General features: G+C 53.9%; 1 protein-coding gene across 7 annotated transcripts in view; it reads right to left on the reverse strand.

The window, feature by feature from the left end:
• Grm4 (glutamate receptor, metabotropic 4) overlaps window positions 1-20,913 on the reverse strand; it is a 91,440-nt gene that overhangs the window by 48,854 nt on the left and 21,673 nt on the right. For 6 of the 7 annotated variants that reach the window (NM_001013385.2, XM_011246475.3, NM_001379317.1 and 3 more), the window contains one exon: window positions 1,668-1,884. The exons of the other annotated variant lie outside the window; for it this stretch is intronic. In NM_001013385.2, the coding sequence (NP_001013403.1) occupies window positions 1,668-1,884 (217 nt within the window). The remainder of the gene's footprint in view (window positions 1-1,667; window positions 1,885-20,913) is intronic. 7 annotated transcript variants of the gene reach the window in all.

The raw sequence follows: 20,913 nt of genomic DNA on the forward strand, positions 1-20,913 counted from the left end.
AATCAAGTCCCATTTAGCAACAGGGCCAGGTTGGGGACCCAGTGTCAAGGTGGTCTCAGGTTAACCAGGAGAATCTAAGGAAGTGTGGACAGCTGGACCTCAGAGGCACGGGACAGAATGCAGAGGTGGCCACGTGAGGGGTCTTGCCAGACAGGAGGACGGAGGACCCAAGGCCTGGGGGTCTCTTGCTTCTCTAGACTCTGAGGTCCTCTCTAAGCATCTTGTACACTCCTCTTCCCAGTTCCCTACACCTGATTAGGAGCTTGAAAAAGTAACTCACGGTCCTGCCATCAGCTAAGCACACTACACGCCAGCCTCTTCTGTGCCTGCAGGCCATACGCACAGTGTTCCATGTGTCCTTGTCACCCCCCAGCTGGCCATAGACCCCAGCAAGAGGACAGCACGGGCAGAAGACAAAGTAGGCGAGGACAGGAAGCCAGCTGACACTACTTGCCCTGGAACTTGAGGTCAAACCCCACACCCACCTCTCTGTACTGTATGACGCCTCTGATGCTGGCCTGCTCATAGAAATGGGGTCCCCTCCACATAAGACAGAGGCCACCCAGACAGCAGGTGCGGCTCATGATCTAGTACCTCCAAGCCACCCACAACTATGACTCTAAACCCTCTGTCTTCCCCTAAGCAGCGCCTTGTCCTGAGTCCCATGGAGGACAGTTTGTGCTTTTAATAGCAGGCTTGTTCAGAGCAGGAGCAACCCCTGAGGTTTACAGAAGCCAGCAGCACAGTGTGGCATCTATCATCCCCGGAAAAGAGAGAAAAGAGAGAGGCCATGGCTCCCGGGCTCTGACAAGGTCCCAACATTGCATCCCTCCAATATCCCAGACCCTGGCAAGTCTGCACGGGCACGGCCAGGCCTCCATCCTACACTTGCTAGAGTTAGAGAGGACCCCACTTCCCACCGCCCCTGCACTGGGCTTGGCCCCCCAGGCAGCTATCCTAGTACAATTAAAGGGCTTATCACAGAATTGCAGTAGGCTTATGCCTGCAGGCCATCACCACCCTCAACCCCGGCCACTCTGCAGTTTTAGGAAAGGCAATTAGAGGTCTGGGCCCTGCGGGTATAAATATACACTGGCCAAGGTCGAGAGCAGCAGTGAGCTACTTAGAACCCACAGGATGAGGCTGTCAGGGGCACCGAGGCCACCCCTGTACTCCTCTGTGCAGGGGACCCTAGGGAGCCACAGGATCCAGAGTCCCCCACCCCAGGGGCTACCACTGAACCCTCCTGACACCCCTTCAGATCGATAGCTGGAGTCCCCATCCTGATGTTAGCCCTTGCTGTGCCTGTGGCTTACCAGAGGCCTCCAGAGCACCCATCACAGGGACAAGTGAGAACAGCTGTCTGCTCAGTGGGAAAGCAGCACGGAGACACAGCCCACCCACTATGGAGGGTACCCCAGTCCTGAACATCCCCTGCTCCAAGAGCCTCCTGCTGATCGCATATGCAACTGAGTCCCTGGTCCCCACCTAAATAAAACCCTCTAGTGTCCTCCCTCCCCTGCCCACGAGAGGACAGGGATGTCTACAGATGTCCCTCGTGGCCTTCACCCACGATGGGGCTGGGGAGAGGGGACACCAGACAAACCCAGTTCAGAGAAGAGCTCGAGAACCCAGCAGCAGTGGGCCCAGCCCCACACACCACTCACCGTTCTCTCGGGACTTCTGGATAAAGGCCTCCACGCCGCTCTCGCCGTAGCTACCCTCTGAGGCCAGCGTGGACACATAGTTCCACTTGAGGGCCCGGACGATGTCCACCATGGCCTGGGCCTGGTATGTGTCCGAGGGCACGACCCGGGAGAAGAAGTCATAGCGGCTGTTATCACTCAAGTCGGGAGCCGTGGAGGCGTAGCTGATCTGGGGGATCTGGGGGTAAGAGGACACGCGGATCGATGGGCAAAGGCATAAATGGGGCAGTTGCTTCCTACCCACCCACAGCTCTGGGACCCCTAAACCCAGAATCACCCCTCTCACCGAGACAGTCTCCCCACATCCATCCTGTGAAATGGTGAGACAAGTTCCAGACACTGAGAGGAACAGGAAACGGTCTGATGGTGGCCACCCCTACCTCCAGCTCTCCTCGATTCTGAGGCCACCTACCTCCTGCATACAACGAGCTTGCCTATGCCCCAAGGGAGACTCCCAGCTGGCTTCATGGGATCTACGACGAATGGTCTCCAGGAACATCCCAGATACAAAATACACACTTGAGTAGGCACACACATAGCAGGAATAGGGACCCTCAGTCTCCAAGTCCCTCTAGTCACCATCCAGACGGCTTTGTCTCTATGGTTCCAGTGGCCTCTGTCTCCTGTCTCCTGCCCAGTTGGAGGACACAGCCCAGAACCCAGGCCTCAGTTGCTCCCCCATCCCAGAGTGGCATCCACTGAGAGATCCTTTCTCTCCACTGTTTGGGCAAAGGGCCTGGAGAGGCAAAGCCACCTCAGGGGCACCCTAGGCCTCTCTTCCTGCCCCTACCCTTCCAGCCATGGAGTAACATGACCCTGTATCCTCCTGTGGTTGTTTAAAGGCACAAGAAAGGAGCCATGTCACCCTCCTCCCCATCCCCCTCCTCTCCAACACCATGGAAGCCATAGCCCTCTGCCCCTCCTCCCCTCCTCCCTCATCAGGGCTTTCAGTCTCCACACAGACAGGCTAGGGAAGGAAGGCTCCTAAACAGAGCTGTTCTGTGTCCTGCGGATGTCCTCCATACCCAACCTGTACCCCACGTGCCAGAAGCACCTCCACCCACGGTGACCAGTGGTATATCTCCAGACGTGGTCAAAAGTCCCAGAGGCGTGACTACCCCAGCTGACGATCAGTGTTGAGAGATTTGTGTTGAGATGCTCGGGAGGAAGCTGGTGGCGGTGGCACACACCTTTAGTCCCAGCACTTGGGGTGCAGAGGCAGGTGGATCTCTGTATGAGTTCAAGCCCAGCCAGGGCTACACAGAGAAACCCTGTCTTGGTGGTAGAGAGAGATTCTAGAGAGGAGATAACAAGGTGGTACTAGGGTCAGCCTCACAGGAACTTTATGGCACAGGAAGAGCAAACCAATTAGCAGCGATCTAACCATTGTTTAGTGACAGCAGGACTGTGGGCCTTTGTACATGTCTAAAATGTCTATTTTCCTAAAAAAAGAATACTATACGCTATGATCTGGGGTGCAGTCAGCTGGGCCCCTGTCCACCCATCCTTCCTCCAGATGAGCAGCACCTGGGGCCCCACTCTTTCCTCATGCCTGCCCAGCTAGGCTGCTGCTCACCCCTCCCAACTAGACCCCCAATATCCTGCTGTTAGGCTGGGAGCCCCCCCCCATGAGCCCCTTTCCCCAGTGTCAGCAGCTTTACACCAGCAGGACTAATCCAGGCAGGTGACCTCCATCATCCGCATGCACCCCATTCCCACAAAGGTGGGAGATCACATGGGGCTCCTGCATGCTATACAGCAGGAAAGCCACATGCTGAACTGTCCCAACAGTCACCATGGCCCTTGTGACCAGGCCAGTGTATGAACAAGAGACCAGTCCCTTCTCCCTACCACTTCACAGGTTCCGAAGTTCCTGCTAAGAAGGCTCCAGACTGCGGTTTGGGGTTCTAGCCCAACCCTGATGCTGCCTGGCTGGTAGTGCTGAGCCCAGTTCCTTCTTCCCAGGCCTCAGTCTTCCCGAACGAGCAATTAAGAGCTGCTGGTAATGTGGGGAGTCCCTGGGACCCAGGAGCAGGCCTGTGGCTCTCTGCGGTGCTTTGTGTGACCCCTGCACTGCCCCCTGCTCCCCCACCTCCCTCAGTCTTCTATTAACACCCCAAATCTATCCACCCTACCTGTACTCACCCAGCTCCCTCTGCTGCACCACCCTCAGGGCAAAATCCTTGAATGCCTGTGCTCTCTGAGGCCCCCTCCCTCCCAATGGCCCCAGCCTGGGTGGCGGGGGAAGGGAGTGGAGGATGCTCAATTAGAATTCTCCTCACAGGCGACCATTCTCAACATAGAAGCCCAAAAAGACTCCAGCCAGTCCCCTTCAGCCTCCCCCTGCCTGGAATAAACACAAAATACCCACTGGATATGAGGCTTGCCCTGTCTTGTGTGCTAAGGACGCTGCTCTGGGGTGGGTGGGGACCAGCGTCACAGCCACCAGGCTCACTAGCCCCGTTCCATTCCCAGGGCTTAGTTGCTGCAGCTCACATACTGTCTCATAGACCGACTCATAGACCCTTCTCCACGCTCTGAACAGTCTGACTTCACCATTTCCAGTCAGTCCTCCAGGGTCCTCCAGGGTCCTCCAGGTTCCCCTCGGCCTCCCACAGCACAAAAAAGTGTGAAGCTCAGATAGCACACAGCGTGTCTGCCACTGGCCCCCAGGAAAGCTCTGGTTCATGCAGGCGGCCAAGAAGAAAGAATGTGAAAATTCTCTCCTCTGTCCCCTCGGCACTCTTGGAGTGACTAGGATGTCCATCCCACAAGACAATTTTGAAAAGCTGCTTCCGGGCTTCAGCAACCATCAAGCAGGGACCCGGTGCTTCTGCACCCGCACGCATGTTCCAGAAGACGTGCTGAGTCACCTGAGCACGTGGTATGTGACATGGGTATGTCACGCTACGTCACGCAGCCACCGCAATGCAGCCTGCAGAGTGCCACTAGGTCAGTGGACACCTGTCCCTTGGTCACCTGCCTAGTCAGGGGGCCAGACAGCTCTGGAGTGGGAGGAGCTGGGCATGGAGGCACTCTTGAGATCCCAGCACTTGGGAGGCAGAGGCAGGAGGATTCTTATGAGTTCCAGGTTAGTCTAGCCTACATAGTGACGCCCTGTTGAAGAGGAAGAAAAAAATGAAGAAGAAGAGGAGGAGGAAGAGGAAGAGAAGGAGGGAGAGGAAGAGAAGGAGGAAGAAGAGGAGGAGGAGGAGAAGGCAGAGGCAAAAGGGAGATGAGAAGGCAGGGTGTAAGGAGAAGAGACTGAGGCCCCTGCCAGGGTGACTGACAATGGTATCAAATTCTAAGGAGCTGTAGGTGTATTTGAGGGAGGGTAATCTGCATAGGGGGACCAAGATGGTATTTATGCACATATGCCTGCATTGGGATGCTTATGTGCCCTTAGGACTACAGCAGGCCCTCACCCCCATAGTCTAGGCAAGCCAAGCCTGGCCAGTACATAGGAGGGATTCATCACACCACAGCTCAGGCCCAAGAAAAAGCCTCCAAAGTGTCAGACTCAGAGGCCCAGGGAGGTGGCTGTTAGTGGCCAGAGGGCCGCTGAATTAGGACATGCCTCATCACAGAGCCTAACTAAGGTGTTGTCAGTCCCCGGTGTCTCTGGAACTGTTCTGAGAAGTTAGGGTGAAATCTTCACCCAAGGTTAGCTCCACAGGGGACTTGTCTGCAACAGCCAACACTGAAGGCCTAGAGGACAGGGACAGAAGATCTCCATTCCTGTTGGGTGGCCCCTGAAGGATCTTGCACAGCTGGTCACTTGCCTATGGCACACCAGATCACATAGAGGGTTTTTTTTTTTAACCTCCACAGACAAAGGCCAGCCCCAGCCTCTGGCCTCTCTGGGCCCAGTTACACACTCTGCCTGGCCCAGGCTGCATCTATCAAGCTACCCTGCCTGGCCTCTCTACCCAAGGCACTTCCTGGGACCTAGGCCCAGCGCACAAAGCTCCCTGCACAGCTTGAAAACTCCAAGGTATCAGGGTTCTCCTCTGCCCTGGGAACCTGAAACTGCATCACACAGGTGCCAAACTGTCGCTCCTCGGGGGCCTCCAGAGTAGAGCCCCACTGGGACTGGGAGCACTCGTGAGAACTTTCAAACTGCCACAGTGTCCTGGAAAGTAAATTTCGTCTACTAGAGTCAAGAGGTTTCTTTGCCTCTGTGGCTGTCTCACACACCCTGGTGGCTTCTTCATTAACCTACTCACTCCATCCGTAATGGCTTCCCAAGCCCCTGCTGTGTGCTTTACCTGCGAGTTCTGGGAGACATGGAGACCTCAGTGAAGCTGATCTCAGCACTGGAGACAGAGACAACTACTTGAGCGATAAACACACAGGTATCTAATGTCAGGCGTTGCTCACACACCGCTGCCCACGGTGCCGACTCTCACCCCGTGGTACACATTCCTTACCTTTACAGCTCCCTGACCCTGTGTTGGCCAGGTCACATGACACGCCCTGCTCACTGAGTCAGGAGCAGGGGGATGCATGTTGTCTCTGGGCCCGAGCGTGTCACCACAGGTAGGGGACACTCCATGGTATATGTACCCTCTGCTATTGTCACCACCAAGGTTCCAGCCTGACGTGCGTTCCTGAGGCAGGACAAAGCACACCACATGATGGGGGCTCAGCAATGACTAAGCCTATGTCCTTGCAAATCCCAGAGGTTGGCAGAATGGTTGCTACTACAGCCTCCCTCGCTTGTGCTGACTGATACAGGGGACAGATCTGAGGGCTGCTTTTTCCCAGAATCCCCTTCATTCAAAACAGGTCTGAGGATTGGTCGTGACCAAAGCACCCACCGCCTGCCCCTTGTGTCAGCTTGTACTGTCAGCAGTGACATGATTCTCTGACTCCCAGACACTAATAATGGCTGACATTTTAGAACTTGGATGTGTCAGGCTCACTCTTAGCACACTTCTCGGCTAGGAGGGGACAGACTAGATTGAATTAGATTCATTCTAGAACACACGACTCATGAGCATCATCAGAACCAACGCTGCTTAGATGCCTTATGTCCTAAGAGGGCTTCTACGCATAGCACCTTCAATCACCTATTTTAATCTTCACTTACCTAAAACTAATCCAGAAAGGTCAAGTTACTTATCCAATGTCCCACAGCTCTTGACAGGCCGAGGCAGGATTTGAACCTGAGAAGGCCTACTCCAGAACCCTTACCAGTAATTGCCAGGTAAAACTTCAGTCTCCTCTGTGCAATGTGCCTTAGACACATGTAGCCACACAGCGAACATGCATGCATGTACAGAATCCGAGGCGGGAGCTGGAGAAACAGCTCAGCAATTAGGAACACTGGCTGCTCTTCCACAGGAGCGGGGTTCAGTTCCCAGCACCCACAGGGTGGCTCACAACTGTCTGTTAACTCCAGTTTCAGGGGGGTCTGGCACCCCCTACTGGCCTGCATGGTCATTGTGCACATGGAATACACAGTTATGCATGCAAAATAAGTAATTTGCAAAGTAAATAAAATATCGAAGTGGTGCACATCTTTAGTCCCAGCGCTTGGGAGGCAGAGGCAGGCAGATATCTATAAGTTTTAGGCCAGCCTGGTCTAGGTAGCTAGTGAGACCTTGTCTCAATAAACCAAAAATTAAAAAATAATTAATTAATAAAATTAATTAGAAATTAAGAGTGGTGCCCACAGCCTCCAGCGACAGGTGGCTGCCTGAATCTCCCAAGGCTTAGAGAGTGGGCAGCAGAGGAGAAGTTGCATTTTCTGTGTTCAGGTCCACCTCGTCTGCCTGTCAATCTACGGGCTGAAGTGGTCCATCTGTCTCTAACACAAAGGACAGAGCAAGGCTGGCCCCAGGCCACAGAGGGCTGTGCAAACGGCCTGCTTTGAGCAACAGCTAATTTCTAAGCGTAATTATTAATTTCATGCTTATCGTATGCAAACCTCTGCTTCCCAGACGAGATGAAATTGATTTAATTAGAAATTCCACCATCAAGCCATTTGGATCTAAGCTTTTAATTAGGGTCTCCAACAGCACCCTGCTGCCCCCTACATCCCCCAGGATGCCAAAGAGGACTACTCCCTAGGAGGACATAGTCTACAGCTGCCAGTGTCCCATAGGTCAGGACAGCACCTGTCACCAGAACTCTTGCTGTACCCTGTCCCTCACAGCACAGCACAGCCTTGGGTAGGCCTCTCTTTTCTCTAAGCAACTGTCTTAGTTACTTCTCTATTGCTGTGATGAGCCACCATAACCAAGGCAACTTCTAGAAGAATTTAGTTGGGCCTTACAGTTCCAGAGGGTTAGAGTCCATGACGATCCTAGCCAGGAATGTGGCAGCAGGCACAAGGGCACACGGGCATGGCGCTGGAGCGGTGATGCAGACATCCCAGAGCATGAGGCAGAGAGAGCTAACTGCGAATGGCTGGCGTCGTCAGATGTTTGCTTGGTTTTGTTTTGTTTTTCAAGACAGGGTTTCTCTGTGTAGCCCTGGGTGTCCTGGAACTCACTCTGTAGACCAGGCTGGCCTCAGCCTCCCGAGTGCTATATTAAAGGTGTGTGCCACCTTGCCTGGTTCGTGGCTTGAGTTTTTGAAATCTCAAAGCCCACCTCCAGTAGAAAGCATCCTCCAAGAAGACCACACCTACGAGTGGGGCCAGAGTGATCAGAGCAGAGCAAGTGGGAGAAGGAAGGGACGGGGGGGGGGGGGTCACACCTCCTAATCCTTCTCAAACAGTTTTCAAGTATTCTCAAACCAAGTATTCAAATCCATGAGCCCTTGGGAAACCGTTCACATTCAAACCACCACAGCAACACACTGAGGGAATGACTGGGCAAGAGTCCACGCCATTGACACAACTTTAATCCTAGCACTTGGGAGGCAGAGAGAGGTGGGTTTCTGTGAGTCCAGCCTGGTCTACGTAGTGAGTTCCCGGAAAGCCTGGGCTACACAGAGACACCCTGTCTGGGATCTGGGTGCTCACATCGTGGGTATCAGGCCATATCTCCCTTGCAGCTCACAGCAAGGCAGTCCATCAGAATAATTAATTTGGAGTATTCTCACGTGCATGACCTCTGACCCCATCTCTTCCCACACCACCTTGGCCCCCAGCAGCTCCTGTCATGCCAGCCTCCCTCCATACCTTGGGTCCTGTGGGCACATCGTACCTCAGGACCTCGCAGTGGTCCTCCCTGCTGCAGGATATCCTCCGCACAGCAGTGCACATGATCTGCCCTATTCGCCCTCATTTACAGCATAGGCAGCCTGCCAGGGAGGCCTCACTCTGCCCGGTACCCAGCCAGGGCAGTAAATGGGCCACCTATGATAATACCCACAAAAGGGCAATACTGACTCCCCCACCTCCCATGATGCCTCTGGCCTGCAGGGCTCTGCCAGACCTTTGTTTCTCTGATCCCACGGTGACACTCTGTCTAACACTCCTGCCTCCACTCTGGCTGCTCAGCCTCCTATCAATACAGGAAACTTGCGCTTGGATTAATTTCCTGTTCTGAATTGTTTTCCTGGATGGAATCGGCAGCACCGCAACGGGCCCTGGGCAGATATGCCCCTGGAAGGCGCGTGCTCAGTCCCTGCTTGCCCTTTTAAGCGGTGCATATTTTCATAGGAACCCAGCACACACCCCTACTGTGAGGCTTGGGAGCTGGAGAAGAATGGGGTGTGGAGGATGGGGTGCGGAGGGAGGAGAGAGCCCAGCTTTCCTGGCATCGGCTGACAAAAGAGCCGCACCAGTGCGTTGGAGGAAGGGCTTGAAGACAGATAAGGCTGTTCGAGCTGGCGGGCGGGCGCCAGCCCTGGGCCGAGAGCAAACAAGATCCTCAAATCAGCACTTGCCCTACTTCATAAGCAAAATGTAGATCAATCAACTACACTCAGGGTAGCAGGTTTGCTCGCTGACTGTGCCCCTCGTCCGTGTCAATCTTAGGGGAGGTGGGTGGCGGCTGAGGCCTGGAGGGGAGGGCCGGAGCCAAGCTCGCACACCCAGGACCACAGACAGCCCTTGTGCTCGCTACAAGGAGAGCTAGAACCAAGCTCCCAGAGATGAGATGCAGGTAATAGAGCCTCAGTCTCTTTGTCTGCAAAGTGGGCATTGTGATGAGAATTGAGTCTTTGTCGAAGTCGTAGTGAGGCCATGGTGAGGGGCATCCAAGAGGATGGGTAGGAAGGAAGCTGGGGAAAGAGGCAGAGGACCTAGGTGCCTAAAGCCATTATCCTGTCCAGGGTGTGGATGGCCAAATGTGGGACCTCTCTGCTCTCTTGCTTCAATCCCCATAAACTAAAGAAAGAAGGCTTTGCCCAGGTTAGAGACATGGAAGGGCTTATCCAGGTCACCAGGTCATACTAGACCAGCCCAGGTGGCCTCAGGACCCCAGGGCCTGAGCTAGGAGCTAAACAGGAAAGATAACAGGAAAGCATGGAGGGGGGCCCGTACACATCAGGCCCGGCAGCCCTGTCAACAGGTGAGCAACGGAGGGTGTTCGTGGTGACTCATCTCAGCATTTGTGACACACTAAGAATCAACTCTGTGCTACACACACACACACACACACACACACACACACACACACAGACCATCTTGTCAGTCCTCACACACAACAGCACCACTGTTAACTCTCTTTTTCAGATGAGGAAACAGATCCAGAGTTCAAACAGCAAATTGTAAGGCAGGATTTGAACCCATGTCTGAGGGCTTTGCCTGAGTGTTCTCAACCCACAGCCCCCAGCCCCTCACCCACCCGGTGTCTGGGCCCAGGAGACAGTGTAAATAAGGGTCAGGATTGCTCTTGCTGCTTCCCCACCCCCACACCCCCACCTCCCACCCCACCCCGTGCCCTGCACCCCTGAGCAGTCAACTTTCCACCTGCACCTCCCGTTTAGTGAGAATTTAATGAGCTGCCTGGCTCTCATCAAGAACAGAGGGAGGGGGCTCTACAGCAAGCAGGATCTCATGAAAACCTGTCCCAAACCTGATGACCCTCCAGGAGCTTCAGGAGTTAGGGCAGGGCCAGGAGGATCTTCAATGCCCAAAGCGGTTATTATTATGCAGGTGCCCTAAGGTCCTCTTAGCTGCCGAGCACAAGTGGTGGGGGCGTGGCTAGCCTTCAAGGAAATGAGCCACTCTGCTGTCCACCACTGTTCCATCAGACTGTGTGTGTGTGTGTGTGTGTGTGTGTGTGTGTGTGTGTGTGATGGACTGCACCATATTAATATAAGATGATATAATGGGATGTTTTAACATCATTGAACACATGAGACGATAAAAGTCACACCATCAACACTCCCCGTGATTTATATCCACAGCCAGGCCACAGTCAGACTGGCCAGGCAGCCAGAATGAAGCCCCACTGGGGCTCTGGGGTTTATCTGGGAGAAGGGGCTGGGGGTGCAGCCAGAAGCAGAAAAAACTCACAACTGACAACTGGCACAGCCTCGGGGTTCCCAGGCTGGGTGCCCCGCTAGAGTCCCCAGCAGGCAGCTCTCCCCTAACTGGCCTCTATTGTGCTTGTCCTCACTGTGGCATCTCACTGTGTGGTCTCCTTCTGGGTCCTGTGCCTCCTCAGTTAGCACAGCCTCCCTTTCCTGCCTCAGCCCTGCACCCCAGGGTTCAGAGCACCACCACCACCCCCACCCCACCCCACCCCGCCCAGCCCCATGCCCTCACCTGCCTGTCTCTATGCTCACTCTCTGATTCTTGAAGGTCAGGATCTCACCCAGCTGACCACCTTTGGAGACACCAACAAGTGTCCAGAGCAGGAACAGCCTCAGAAGAGCCACTAAGTCCTTTCTGCATTCAGGCCAAAGAATCTTCAAGACCTTGAGTCTTCCTCGCTGTCTGAGCCTGGCTTATTATCTGGTGTTGCCAGCTTTCTTCTGGAAACATCCAGAACGCACACACACTCATACACACGCACACACACTCACCCCCTTGCACACATAAGCATTCCCACCCACAGCTGGAAGGACAAACAAAACCCTAAGCTAGCTCAGTCTCTCCTGACCTCTCCCCTGGTCTGACCTCTCCCTTCTCCTTGCTCCCTGGCTCTGGTCTGCACTTCCCGCATCCCAAGGCCTGGGTCCTGCTGTTCCCTCACCTCACGGACTCTCTTGAGACATCACACACCTCCCTCAGACCCTGAGGAGAACACACTGTCTGCCTCTGCCCACCTCCCATAGCCCAGGATGTAGACCACGGATATGAACGACTATGGACCAGTAAGGAGCTGTTGTCCACAGTTGCTGATTCTCCTACGCAGGTCCCATCAAGATTCTGTTGGAGGAAAGTTTATGCAGAGGTCCTCAAGATGGTTTAGGGGGCAAAGGTGCCTGCTGCGAAGAATGTCAGCCTAAGTGTAATCCCTGAGACCCACACAGTGGAGAGAAAGAACCCATCCCTGTGGGTGTTCTTCTGACCCCCACTCACAGAACTGGAGTCCTCTCCCTTGGCCTTCCTCACCCAGGCTCATTCAATAATCAGAACAGGCTGCTGCCAGCTCTCAAGGGGACAGGTGCTACCCACCCCTCCAAGGGGACAGGTACTCCCCACCCCTCCAAGGGGACAGGTGCTCCCCACCCCTCCAAGGGGACAGGTGCTCCCCATCCCTCCAAGGGGACAGGTTCTCCCCACCCCTCCAAGGGGACAGGTTCTCCCCACCCCTCCAAGGGGACAGGTGCTCTCTATCCCTCCAGGGTGCAGGATCATGTTTAATGTCACCCAGGTGGTGAGTGGCTGGGCCAACTCTACTTCTATTCTACGTGCCAGTAAAATCTGCCACCTCCATGGGGAACAAGATTGAGTCTCTGTCACCTCTGAACCCCAGGGACCCAGAGAGGGACAGCCTCCAAAGATTCTCAGCTTATAAATGCCAAGGAGGCTATTGCTGCTGCTGGACAGCAGGTGCCATAGGGAGTGGGCAGCCCCCGCTTTTTGCTGCCAGCCTCTTGCTGCAGAAACCTCCACACGTGCCACTCAACATTGCCACCACATTTCATGTGCCCACCATGGCCCAGACAATGGGACATGGTAGAGTATGGGACAGCCCTTCTCTAGTGCCGAGAAGGACTTAGTGACTGGTCTGCTGCCCACAAAGGGATTCACTCATTAAGACTCTAGGCAGCCCTTTCCCATGACACTGCTCTTCTCCACAATCATCCGGAGGTCACCACCCACATAAAACAACATTACTTCATCTCAGGCCTGCCTTAGAGATCTACCTGCTATGGCTGATGTGATTTCCCCTCGATAACTTGAGAACCCCAAGGCAAGACTCAGAGGCTCTGAGGCTCCCATTCAGCAGCTGCCACTGAAATCTGGGCCCCCAGGCACCAAATGTGTCCCTGACACACCGCCCCCCAAATTCATGAGGACCACCAGCGCATCTGAGTCTAATCCAAACCTCCCAGGAGTGGGCAGGAAGTGCCCACAGGCTCAGCATCCAGCCAGGCACCAACAGTCCTGCAGAAAGAGGAGCCTTTTCCACCTTGCGGGGGGGGGGGGGGGGGGGGGGGGAGGGGGGCCAAAATCTCCATACAATTCAAGTGCGTCTCCAAAGCCAGCTCAAGGAACAGAGCTGAGAGAGCAGGCAGGACAAGGTCTCCCGGGAGAGCAGACAGTGGGATCATCACAGGAGAGTGTGAGCTGAATACAGCACTCGGGCTGAGACAGGAGCATTACACATTTGAGGCCAGCCTGAGCTACATGGCCGGCTCCTCAAAAACAAGAGCCCTTATAGCATAGCGGTAAATGCCTGCTTTGCATGCACCGGGGCCCTGAGTTCATCCTCAGCATGGCAAAAGCTGGAAAAGCCAAGGCCCTGTCCGGTCCCTCTGCTCTTCTAGCACCTGTGGCCAATCTGAGGTTCCCATCCTGGTGTCAGACCCATCCATGTCCCTGGAAAGAATCTCTCACTTCAGACCCTCCTCAGCCATGGACTCCTCCAGCTTGTGCCTCTGACAGGGTTTTCCAAGCAGGTGGCTTACACATAAGCCAGCATGGAGCTGAGTCCCCCTTGCTTTCAGAAGTTCTAGATCTGACATGGACATGGTTGTGCTCTGTGCTCACGAGCATGGCACTCCCTGGCATTGGGAGCATGGCTCCGCACTAATGGGCATGCTACCTCCTGGCTCTGCTACCCCCTGGCCTTGCTACCCCTGGCTCTGCTACCCTGTATTCATCTCCCTCTCCAGTCTAACCAGTTCCTGCCTGTCTACAGCCCTGTGAACCAGGCCTGTATGTGTGACACAGAGCATGCTGGGGACATAGTGGCACCTGAGATACCACCCCCATACATTCAACAATACAAGAGTTCATACACACAGGGCACCCAAGACTCCGCATGCAAGAATACAGGCGTGTACACACACAGCACTCTGAGTCCCATGCATGCTATCCTCTACACAGGGCATGGGGGCTCTGGAGCAGCCTAGACTGTGGAACTACCCTGCCTTGCCAGCGACCTCTCCATCCCAGCCCCAAATACTGCATGAGGAACAGGGAGACCCTCACCAGCAAGTGGAGTGGGAGAACCTCCTTTCTTGCCCCTAAGTTGACCTTAAATAACCACGGTAGAAAAAGGAGCCAGGGCCCTCCCTGAGGGCCACAGTCCTGCAGGGGGAAGAAGAGGACAGTAATGTCTGTAATTTGTTTAAATAATCCTGCTGAACCGGAAGAAAATTAACAGATGAGAAACCAGCTCGAAATTAATCAAACTTCTCCCTGTCCGTGTCCCCCGCCGCCCGCCCCATGCTTTTCTGTCTTAATGAAGGTTATTTATCCAACGAGCAATAAAACAGGGAATTAAATTAAACAGGCTCTCTGTTCCCGCCTCTCCCCACCCCTAGGGAGGCAATAGCCCTTCTACAGCTCTATAACTATGCCACTATGCGGGACAACGACACCAGGCAGGAGTCAGGACTCCCCAACTCATACACTCCCATTTCCATCTCTAATGCTTAGCCAAAACTAAAAAGGAAAAAAAAAGTTCACTCACGCATGGCCACAGACAGGAGAGGGCCTTTCTGCTGCTGCTGCTGCAGCAGCAGAAGCAGCAACAGCAGCAGCAGCAGCACATGTGGGCGGGGGAGGGAGAGGACCCTGCTGCTGGGGATATCAGAGACAGGGCCGGTGCTCACCACAGTCCGATGAGACACCAGTGACGGGAAACACCACCTTGGGCCCCCAGCCAGGAAGCACAGCTGAGGAAGACTGCCCAGCAAACCAGAGTCCAACCCCTGCCTCGTCCCCCTGCGCAGAGTACCCAGGCCCTCAGAGTGTCACCCTGTAGGCCTTGGGTACACACACCCCTCACCTCCTCTGATCCCTCAGACGTCTCCCCCTGCCACTTTTGGATCCTTGTATGTTTTCAGCCTGGCCTCCTTTGGAGTCAAGGTGCCCTAACAAATGACTGTCCCCGCCAGTCCCTCCGCCCCACACTTTTACAGCTCAGACGGGCCTCACATCAGCCTCAAAAGACATGTGGTATAGGAGAACCACAGCTTGGAGGAGCCCTAAGCAGGGTCTGTCTGTCAGCAGCTGCAGGCCCAGCGCTAGGGTGTGGGGTGAACAGGACTGTGTGGAGTCAACACCTCCAGCCTCCTCTGGGGCTTCCTGTGTAGCAGGTTTGGAGACAGATGACCCCCTGCAAGGAGAAGGGAAAGGGGGAGTAGAGGAGAAAGGTGACCGCAGGTAAACATCTCCAGGCAGCTGATCTCCTGCAGGGATGTGTGCCTCAAATCTCAGGACTTGGGAGGTCTTGGCAGGAGGTCTGGGGGATCTGAGCCAGCCTGGGCTACACAGCAGGAAGGCTCAAAAAAAAAAAAAAAAAAAAAAATCCGGGGCTGGAGAGCTGGCTTAGTGGTTAAGAGCACCGATTGCTCTTCCAGAGGTCCTGAGTTCAATTCCCAGCAACCTCATGGCGGCTCACAACCATCTCTAATGGGCATCCGATGCTAACAGTGTACTCAAATATAAATAAATAAATAAATCTTTAAAACAAAACAAAAAAAACATCCGACCAAATAAAAGTATAACCCTGCAGCAGGACCTCTGGGCTCGTGCCCTAATATCAGAGGTCAGGCAGGAAGAGTACTTGGGCTCCAGAGTGAGCTCCAGGCTAGCCTGGGCTACAGTGTAAGCCTGTCTCAGAGAGAAAGAAAGAAAGAAAGAAAGAAAGAAAGAAAGAAAGGAGGGAGGGAGGGAGGGAGGGAGGGAGGGAGGGAGGGAGGGAGGGAAGGAGGGAGGGGAAAGCATGGGATAGCAAGATGACTCCGTGGCACATGCTGAGGCAACATGACATGAATCCCCAGCACCACGTGGGCACGGCAGCCTGCTCTAGGTACAGCCTTAAAGGTGAAGACAAGCTCCCCTGGGCCTAGGTGGCAACACTTCTCAGAGAGTTCTGCTTTAACTGAGAGACCCTATCTCAAAGAATGGGGTGGAACCATGATGGGGGAAGACCTCCAATACCAACCTCAGGCCTCCACATGTGTCCGTAGGCACACCCACACCCACATGTGCCCACATGTAAGCCAGCAGACGCACACACATGCAGGCAAACCGCACACACACCAACTCATGAAAAGAAGAAAAATAAATAAATAAAAACACCCAGAACGCACATAAAACTAGTCATAGCCTATGCTTAAAACTTCCAAAGTCTCCATTGGAACCCAAAGTCAAAGTGGGCTCCAGGTCCCATGTCGTGGCTGACCCAGGCCCGCCTCTAGGTCCCTTCATCCCTCAACAGCCACTGCTTCTCAGCTGGGTCAGGCATCCTCCTGCCACAGGGCCTTTGCACCAGCTCTACCCTCCCCTGAGTCTATGTTTGACTATTCCTACCTGGGGGCAAGGGGGTTCCCTGGTGGCCCTGTTTGTCCCTTGCAGACACCCACACATCCCATCCTTTCTCACCCTTGATGCCACAGCCTTATTTCTGTCTAGGGACAGTAGTCACCTTCTCTAGGAAGCTACCTCCACACACCCCCTCATCAGAACTGCTCTCTACCTCTTAGTGTCCAGACCCTCACCTGTACCTCTGTCACAGCCATCCACACCCTACTTAACACAGTGACCAACCAGAAGCATGCCACCTCCTCATTCCCGGAAGACCAGATGGGTTCACTCTGGCCATCCCCACCCCAACGCCTGCTCTGTACCTCCCACCAATTTGGAGCCCCATAAGATTTGCTAAATCTGAGGGGGCTGGGGCAGGAACAGAGCCAGAGAATGTGGCCACTAAAAGGGTCCCTGTCTCCTGGTCAGTGACATCTCAGGCTGTCAGAGGCCAGCACACAGGACCACTAGCCTGTCTTTAAGGGCTACCTGGAAAGAAGCCATTGCTCTGAAGTTGAAAGCTGGCGAGTGCCCAGTTAACATGGAAATGCTTAGCCTTCAGTCCAAACACTGACCCCTAACAGCGGCTCTGCTTACTCCTGGCTCTGTGTGTGTGTGTGTGTGTGTGTGTGTGTGTGTGTGTGTGTGTGTATACCCACACGCTCACGTGTGGCCACCCCCATGGGCGAGGATGGCAGGCAAAACACAACCACGGTTGAATTATTTATTCCGTACATTGTTAGCACAGTAGAGAGAGCAACTGTGTCTCCAGGCTTCAATTAAAATATCAAGGCACCCACACCGTCTGCCTAGCCACATGCCCACCAACACGGGAGAGAGAACCTCCGCTGCAGCCAGAGGCCCAGCCCCATGCGAGGCCCCGCCTCCGCCTGGCAGCATAGCTTGTTTCCATAGCTTGTCCGGAAGTATACAATGTTTCTGGACAACATTCTCAGGAGTTGCCCTGGACTCAGCCCATCGGCTGCTGAAACATTTCTGCCTTCTCTCTCCAGGAACAGTCGGCCTTGGCCTTACAGATTCTTAAAGATCCTTACAACCGTCAGCCTTACAGATCCCTTCTCAACTCCCAAAGGGGCCTGGGACCAGCCTTGATGTGGAGCTGATCCAACTCGCAGTCACTGGACCTCCTAAATAGCATTGCTGCATGTAGTCAGGGGGCAGGGACTTCAGAAGGCATTCAGACACAACACGCCAACCCCAGACACCAGGGGCAAGTGACAGTGGCCAGGCTGGGGCATCCCCTGCATCCAACGGTGGTCACAGTCAATGGAAATTAACTTTAAAAAACCAAACAAGATTTTACTCTGTCCTTTAAATGGCTCTTTCTTATGAGTCTATACAATTCCACTAGGCACAATTTGGACAGTTCCTAGTTTCTGTATCTGCAGACTTACGGCCAGAATGAGCAGAATTTCTGACCCTCCATGCTGAGCCTGGTTTATGGGGTGCAGGGAATTGAGTCCGGGGCTTCATCATGATAAGCAACCACTCTGCCCACTGAGCCACATCCCAGGCCCCTGGGAAGGGACTTTGAAAAGGTAAAAACAGGAAGATGTCAGCCTCGGTGGCGGAGAGGTGAACTTTCACACGGGTTATCGCCCCTGATTCTGGGGTGAAGACTCAGATGACGAGAGCCAGTGGGGACATGCTAACTGGGTCACCCACCAGATCCGATTCACTAGCCCCCAGATCAGAACATGAGGCCACGTGAGATCAGAGTGGGCAGGCGGAGAAAGAGCAGTGCGGCTGTCACCACAAGCCCAGGGAGAGCACAGAGCAGAGAGAACCTCACAGCCAGTGCCTCGGGCCCCAAGGCCTTCGCAAGTCCTTCTCACCTTTTTAATTTTTTTCCTTTCACGGGTGTATGTTGTGTGCATGTATGTGTTTGTGCACGCTTTGCACGTGTGAGAGTGCACAAGCACATGTGTATGCACTTGTGTGGAGACCTAAGACTGAAGTCAGGCGTCTTCCTCTGTCCCTTTTCTGCCTATTCGTCGAGGCAGGCCCTCCCAATCAAACCCAGAGCTCATCAATATGGCTGTTCTTGGTAGCTTGCTTGCTCTAGGGGATCCTACTTGGCACTAATGTGAAGTTTGGGGATCTGAGCTCAGATCCATACTCTTGGGTACGAGCACTTTAACCACTGAGCCATCTCCCGGCCTTGGGATGCTTCTATTTTAACACATCCAGCATAGAAGAAACTCAATTTCCTCTACTAAGACGCTGCCGCCCTTCCCAGACAGCAGTGTAACAAACGCAATGCCAATACCACAGACACAGAGCTGACCTCGGAGATCTGCGTGTAGGGTTGTGCACGAGCTGGCACTTGAGAGGGGCCTCTGGACATAAGAGCAAGTTAAAAGGTAGGGAGAGACATCGTCTGCTTGGGAAAACAATGGACACCGATAGACGGCACCCCTAAAACTGACAACACATGCAGCTCTGGGGCGGGCATTTCCAGCAACCTAGCCAGTTTGGGAAAGGAGGCTTTAAGCCCAGCGCAACACGTTCAGGGTTCTTCGTGTGAGCCAACCATTGGGTTCATCCCAAATGCTCAGAAGCAGCAGCACGGATACATGAATTATGAATTATCATAAAGACGCAGTCAGATAATACAGAACCATTATTTTTAAAAGGGGGGGCTCCTAACATGCCCTGCCCCAAGGATGGATCTCTCTCTCACACACACACACACACACACACACACACACACACACACACACACACACACATACACACACACACACACACAGCAGAGGCCCTACTGTGTGTGTGTGCTGAGGTGAAGCTTGGAGACAAGTCCAGCAGAAGAGGAGCCTCGTGGAGAGAGACATTGGCCAGAGGACAAGGAGGAGCTAGAGATGGGGTGCCCAGACAGAGAAGGCTTCTCCTGAGGCTTCATGTCCTCCTCAGCCTTCCTGCCAAGCAAGACACCCTGCCCTCAGCCCATCTCCCTCCCTGGACACCAGCCTAAGGTCAGCCACCATGCTGCAAGAGGAGCTGAATATGTCCCACCCCCGCTCACGCCCCCCCTCCCATCCTTCTCCCCCCCACCAAACACCACGCTCCCATGCTCCTGAGAGCACCTGTCCTTCCCAGACTCACAGCTCCCATGAGGTAAGTCCCTCCTCCCTCAACCACCTTCCCCAGCCACCCGGGGGCCACTTTGTCATGTGTCCTTGAAGAGAGATGGCCCACTGGAAAAATAGACATGTGTAGCAACCCCCAAATGACACATCAAACTAGCCACCAGTAAGATTTGAACCAGGAATGGCCAGGGCCCCAAGTAGGCGGTGACTATGCCGCCAGCAAACAACATGTTTCAAAGATTCGTTAGGGACGTTAGTAGATGCTCACCGCCGTGGTCTGTCTGTGCAAACACCAGCTACAGTTGTGAACTCAGCCTGCTAAATGAATAGAGGGCTGTGGGAGACAGGTTGCCACCTGGCAAGGGAACTGGCAACTTCTATTTGCCTATTTTATTATATGTGTTTCAATGCAGAAGAGTGTTTTGTCTGCGAAGATATCTGTACATGCTTGCTTGGCCTGATGAGCATGTCGGGTCCCCTGGTGCTGGAGTCATGGATAGCTGGGAGCTGCCATGTGAATGCTGGCAATCAAGCCTTCCTAAACCAACCAGCCACCTCTCCCTCCAGCCTTCTCTTTCCCATGTGTGCATGTTTATGTGATTGTGTGTGCGTGTGTGTGTGTGTGTGTGTGTGTGTGTGTGTGTGCATGCGCACGTGCACCTGTGAAAGTCAGAGGTCAATATTAGGTGTCTTCCTCAATCACTCTACCAAATTTATAAAAGATTTTTTAGCTTTATTTTATTTTTATTTTATGTATCTAAGTGTTTCATGTGTGTAGTATGTATGTATGTATGTATGTATTGCTCCAAGCACATGCAGTGCTCACAAAGTCCAGAGGAGGGCGTTAGATCCTCTGAAACTGGATTTATGGACAGTTGTAAGCCACCCTGCAAGTGCTGGGACTCAAACCTGGGTCTTCTAAAGGGGCAACCGGAGCTCTGCTGATCATCTCTCGAAACACACCACCCTCGTTTTTGAGACAGAGTTTCCCGTTGAGTCCATAGCTCACTGATTCAGCTTGACCAGTTAGTTAGCCAGCCAGCCAGGGAGCCCCTGCCTCTGCCTCCCCAGTGCGGGGATTACAGATGTGTTCACAGCTGTACATGATGGCTTTTAAAAATCCCGCAGGAAGGAGACAGGGGACATTGGGCATCCACAGACATGGGGTTCTAAGCTGGCTGTCCTGTCTCAGGGACATCTACTTGACATCTGGACTTGCAGAGACAGAGCAGCCAGAAAGGACCAACTCAGCCCAGCTCTG

Source organism: Mus musculus, chromosome 17 (genome assembly GCF_000001635.26).
Source record: "Mus musculus strain C57BL/6J chromosome 17, GRCm38.p6 C57BL/6J".
Classification (NCBI taxonomy): Eukaryota; Metazoa; Chordata; class Mammalia; order Rodentia; family Muridae; genus Mus; species Mus musculus.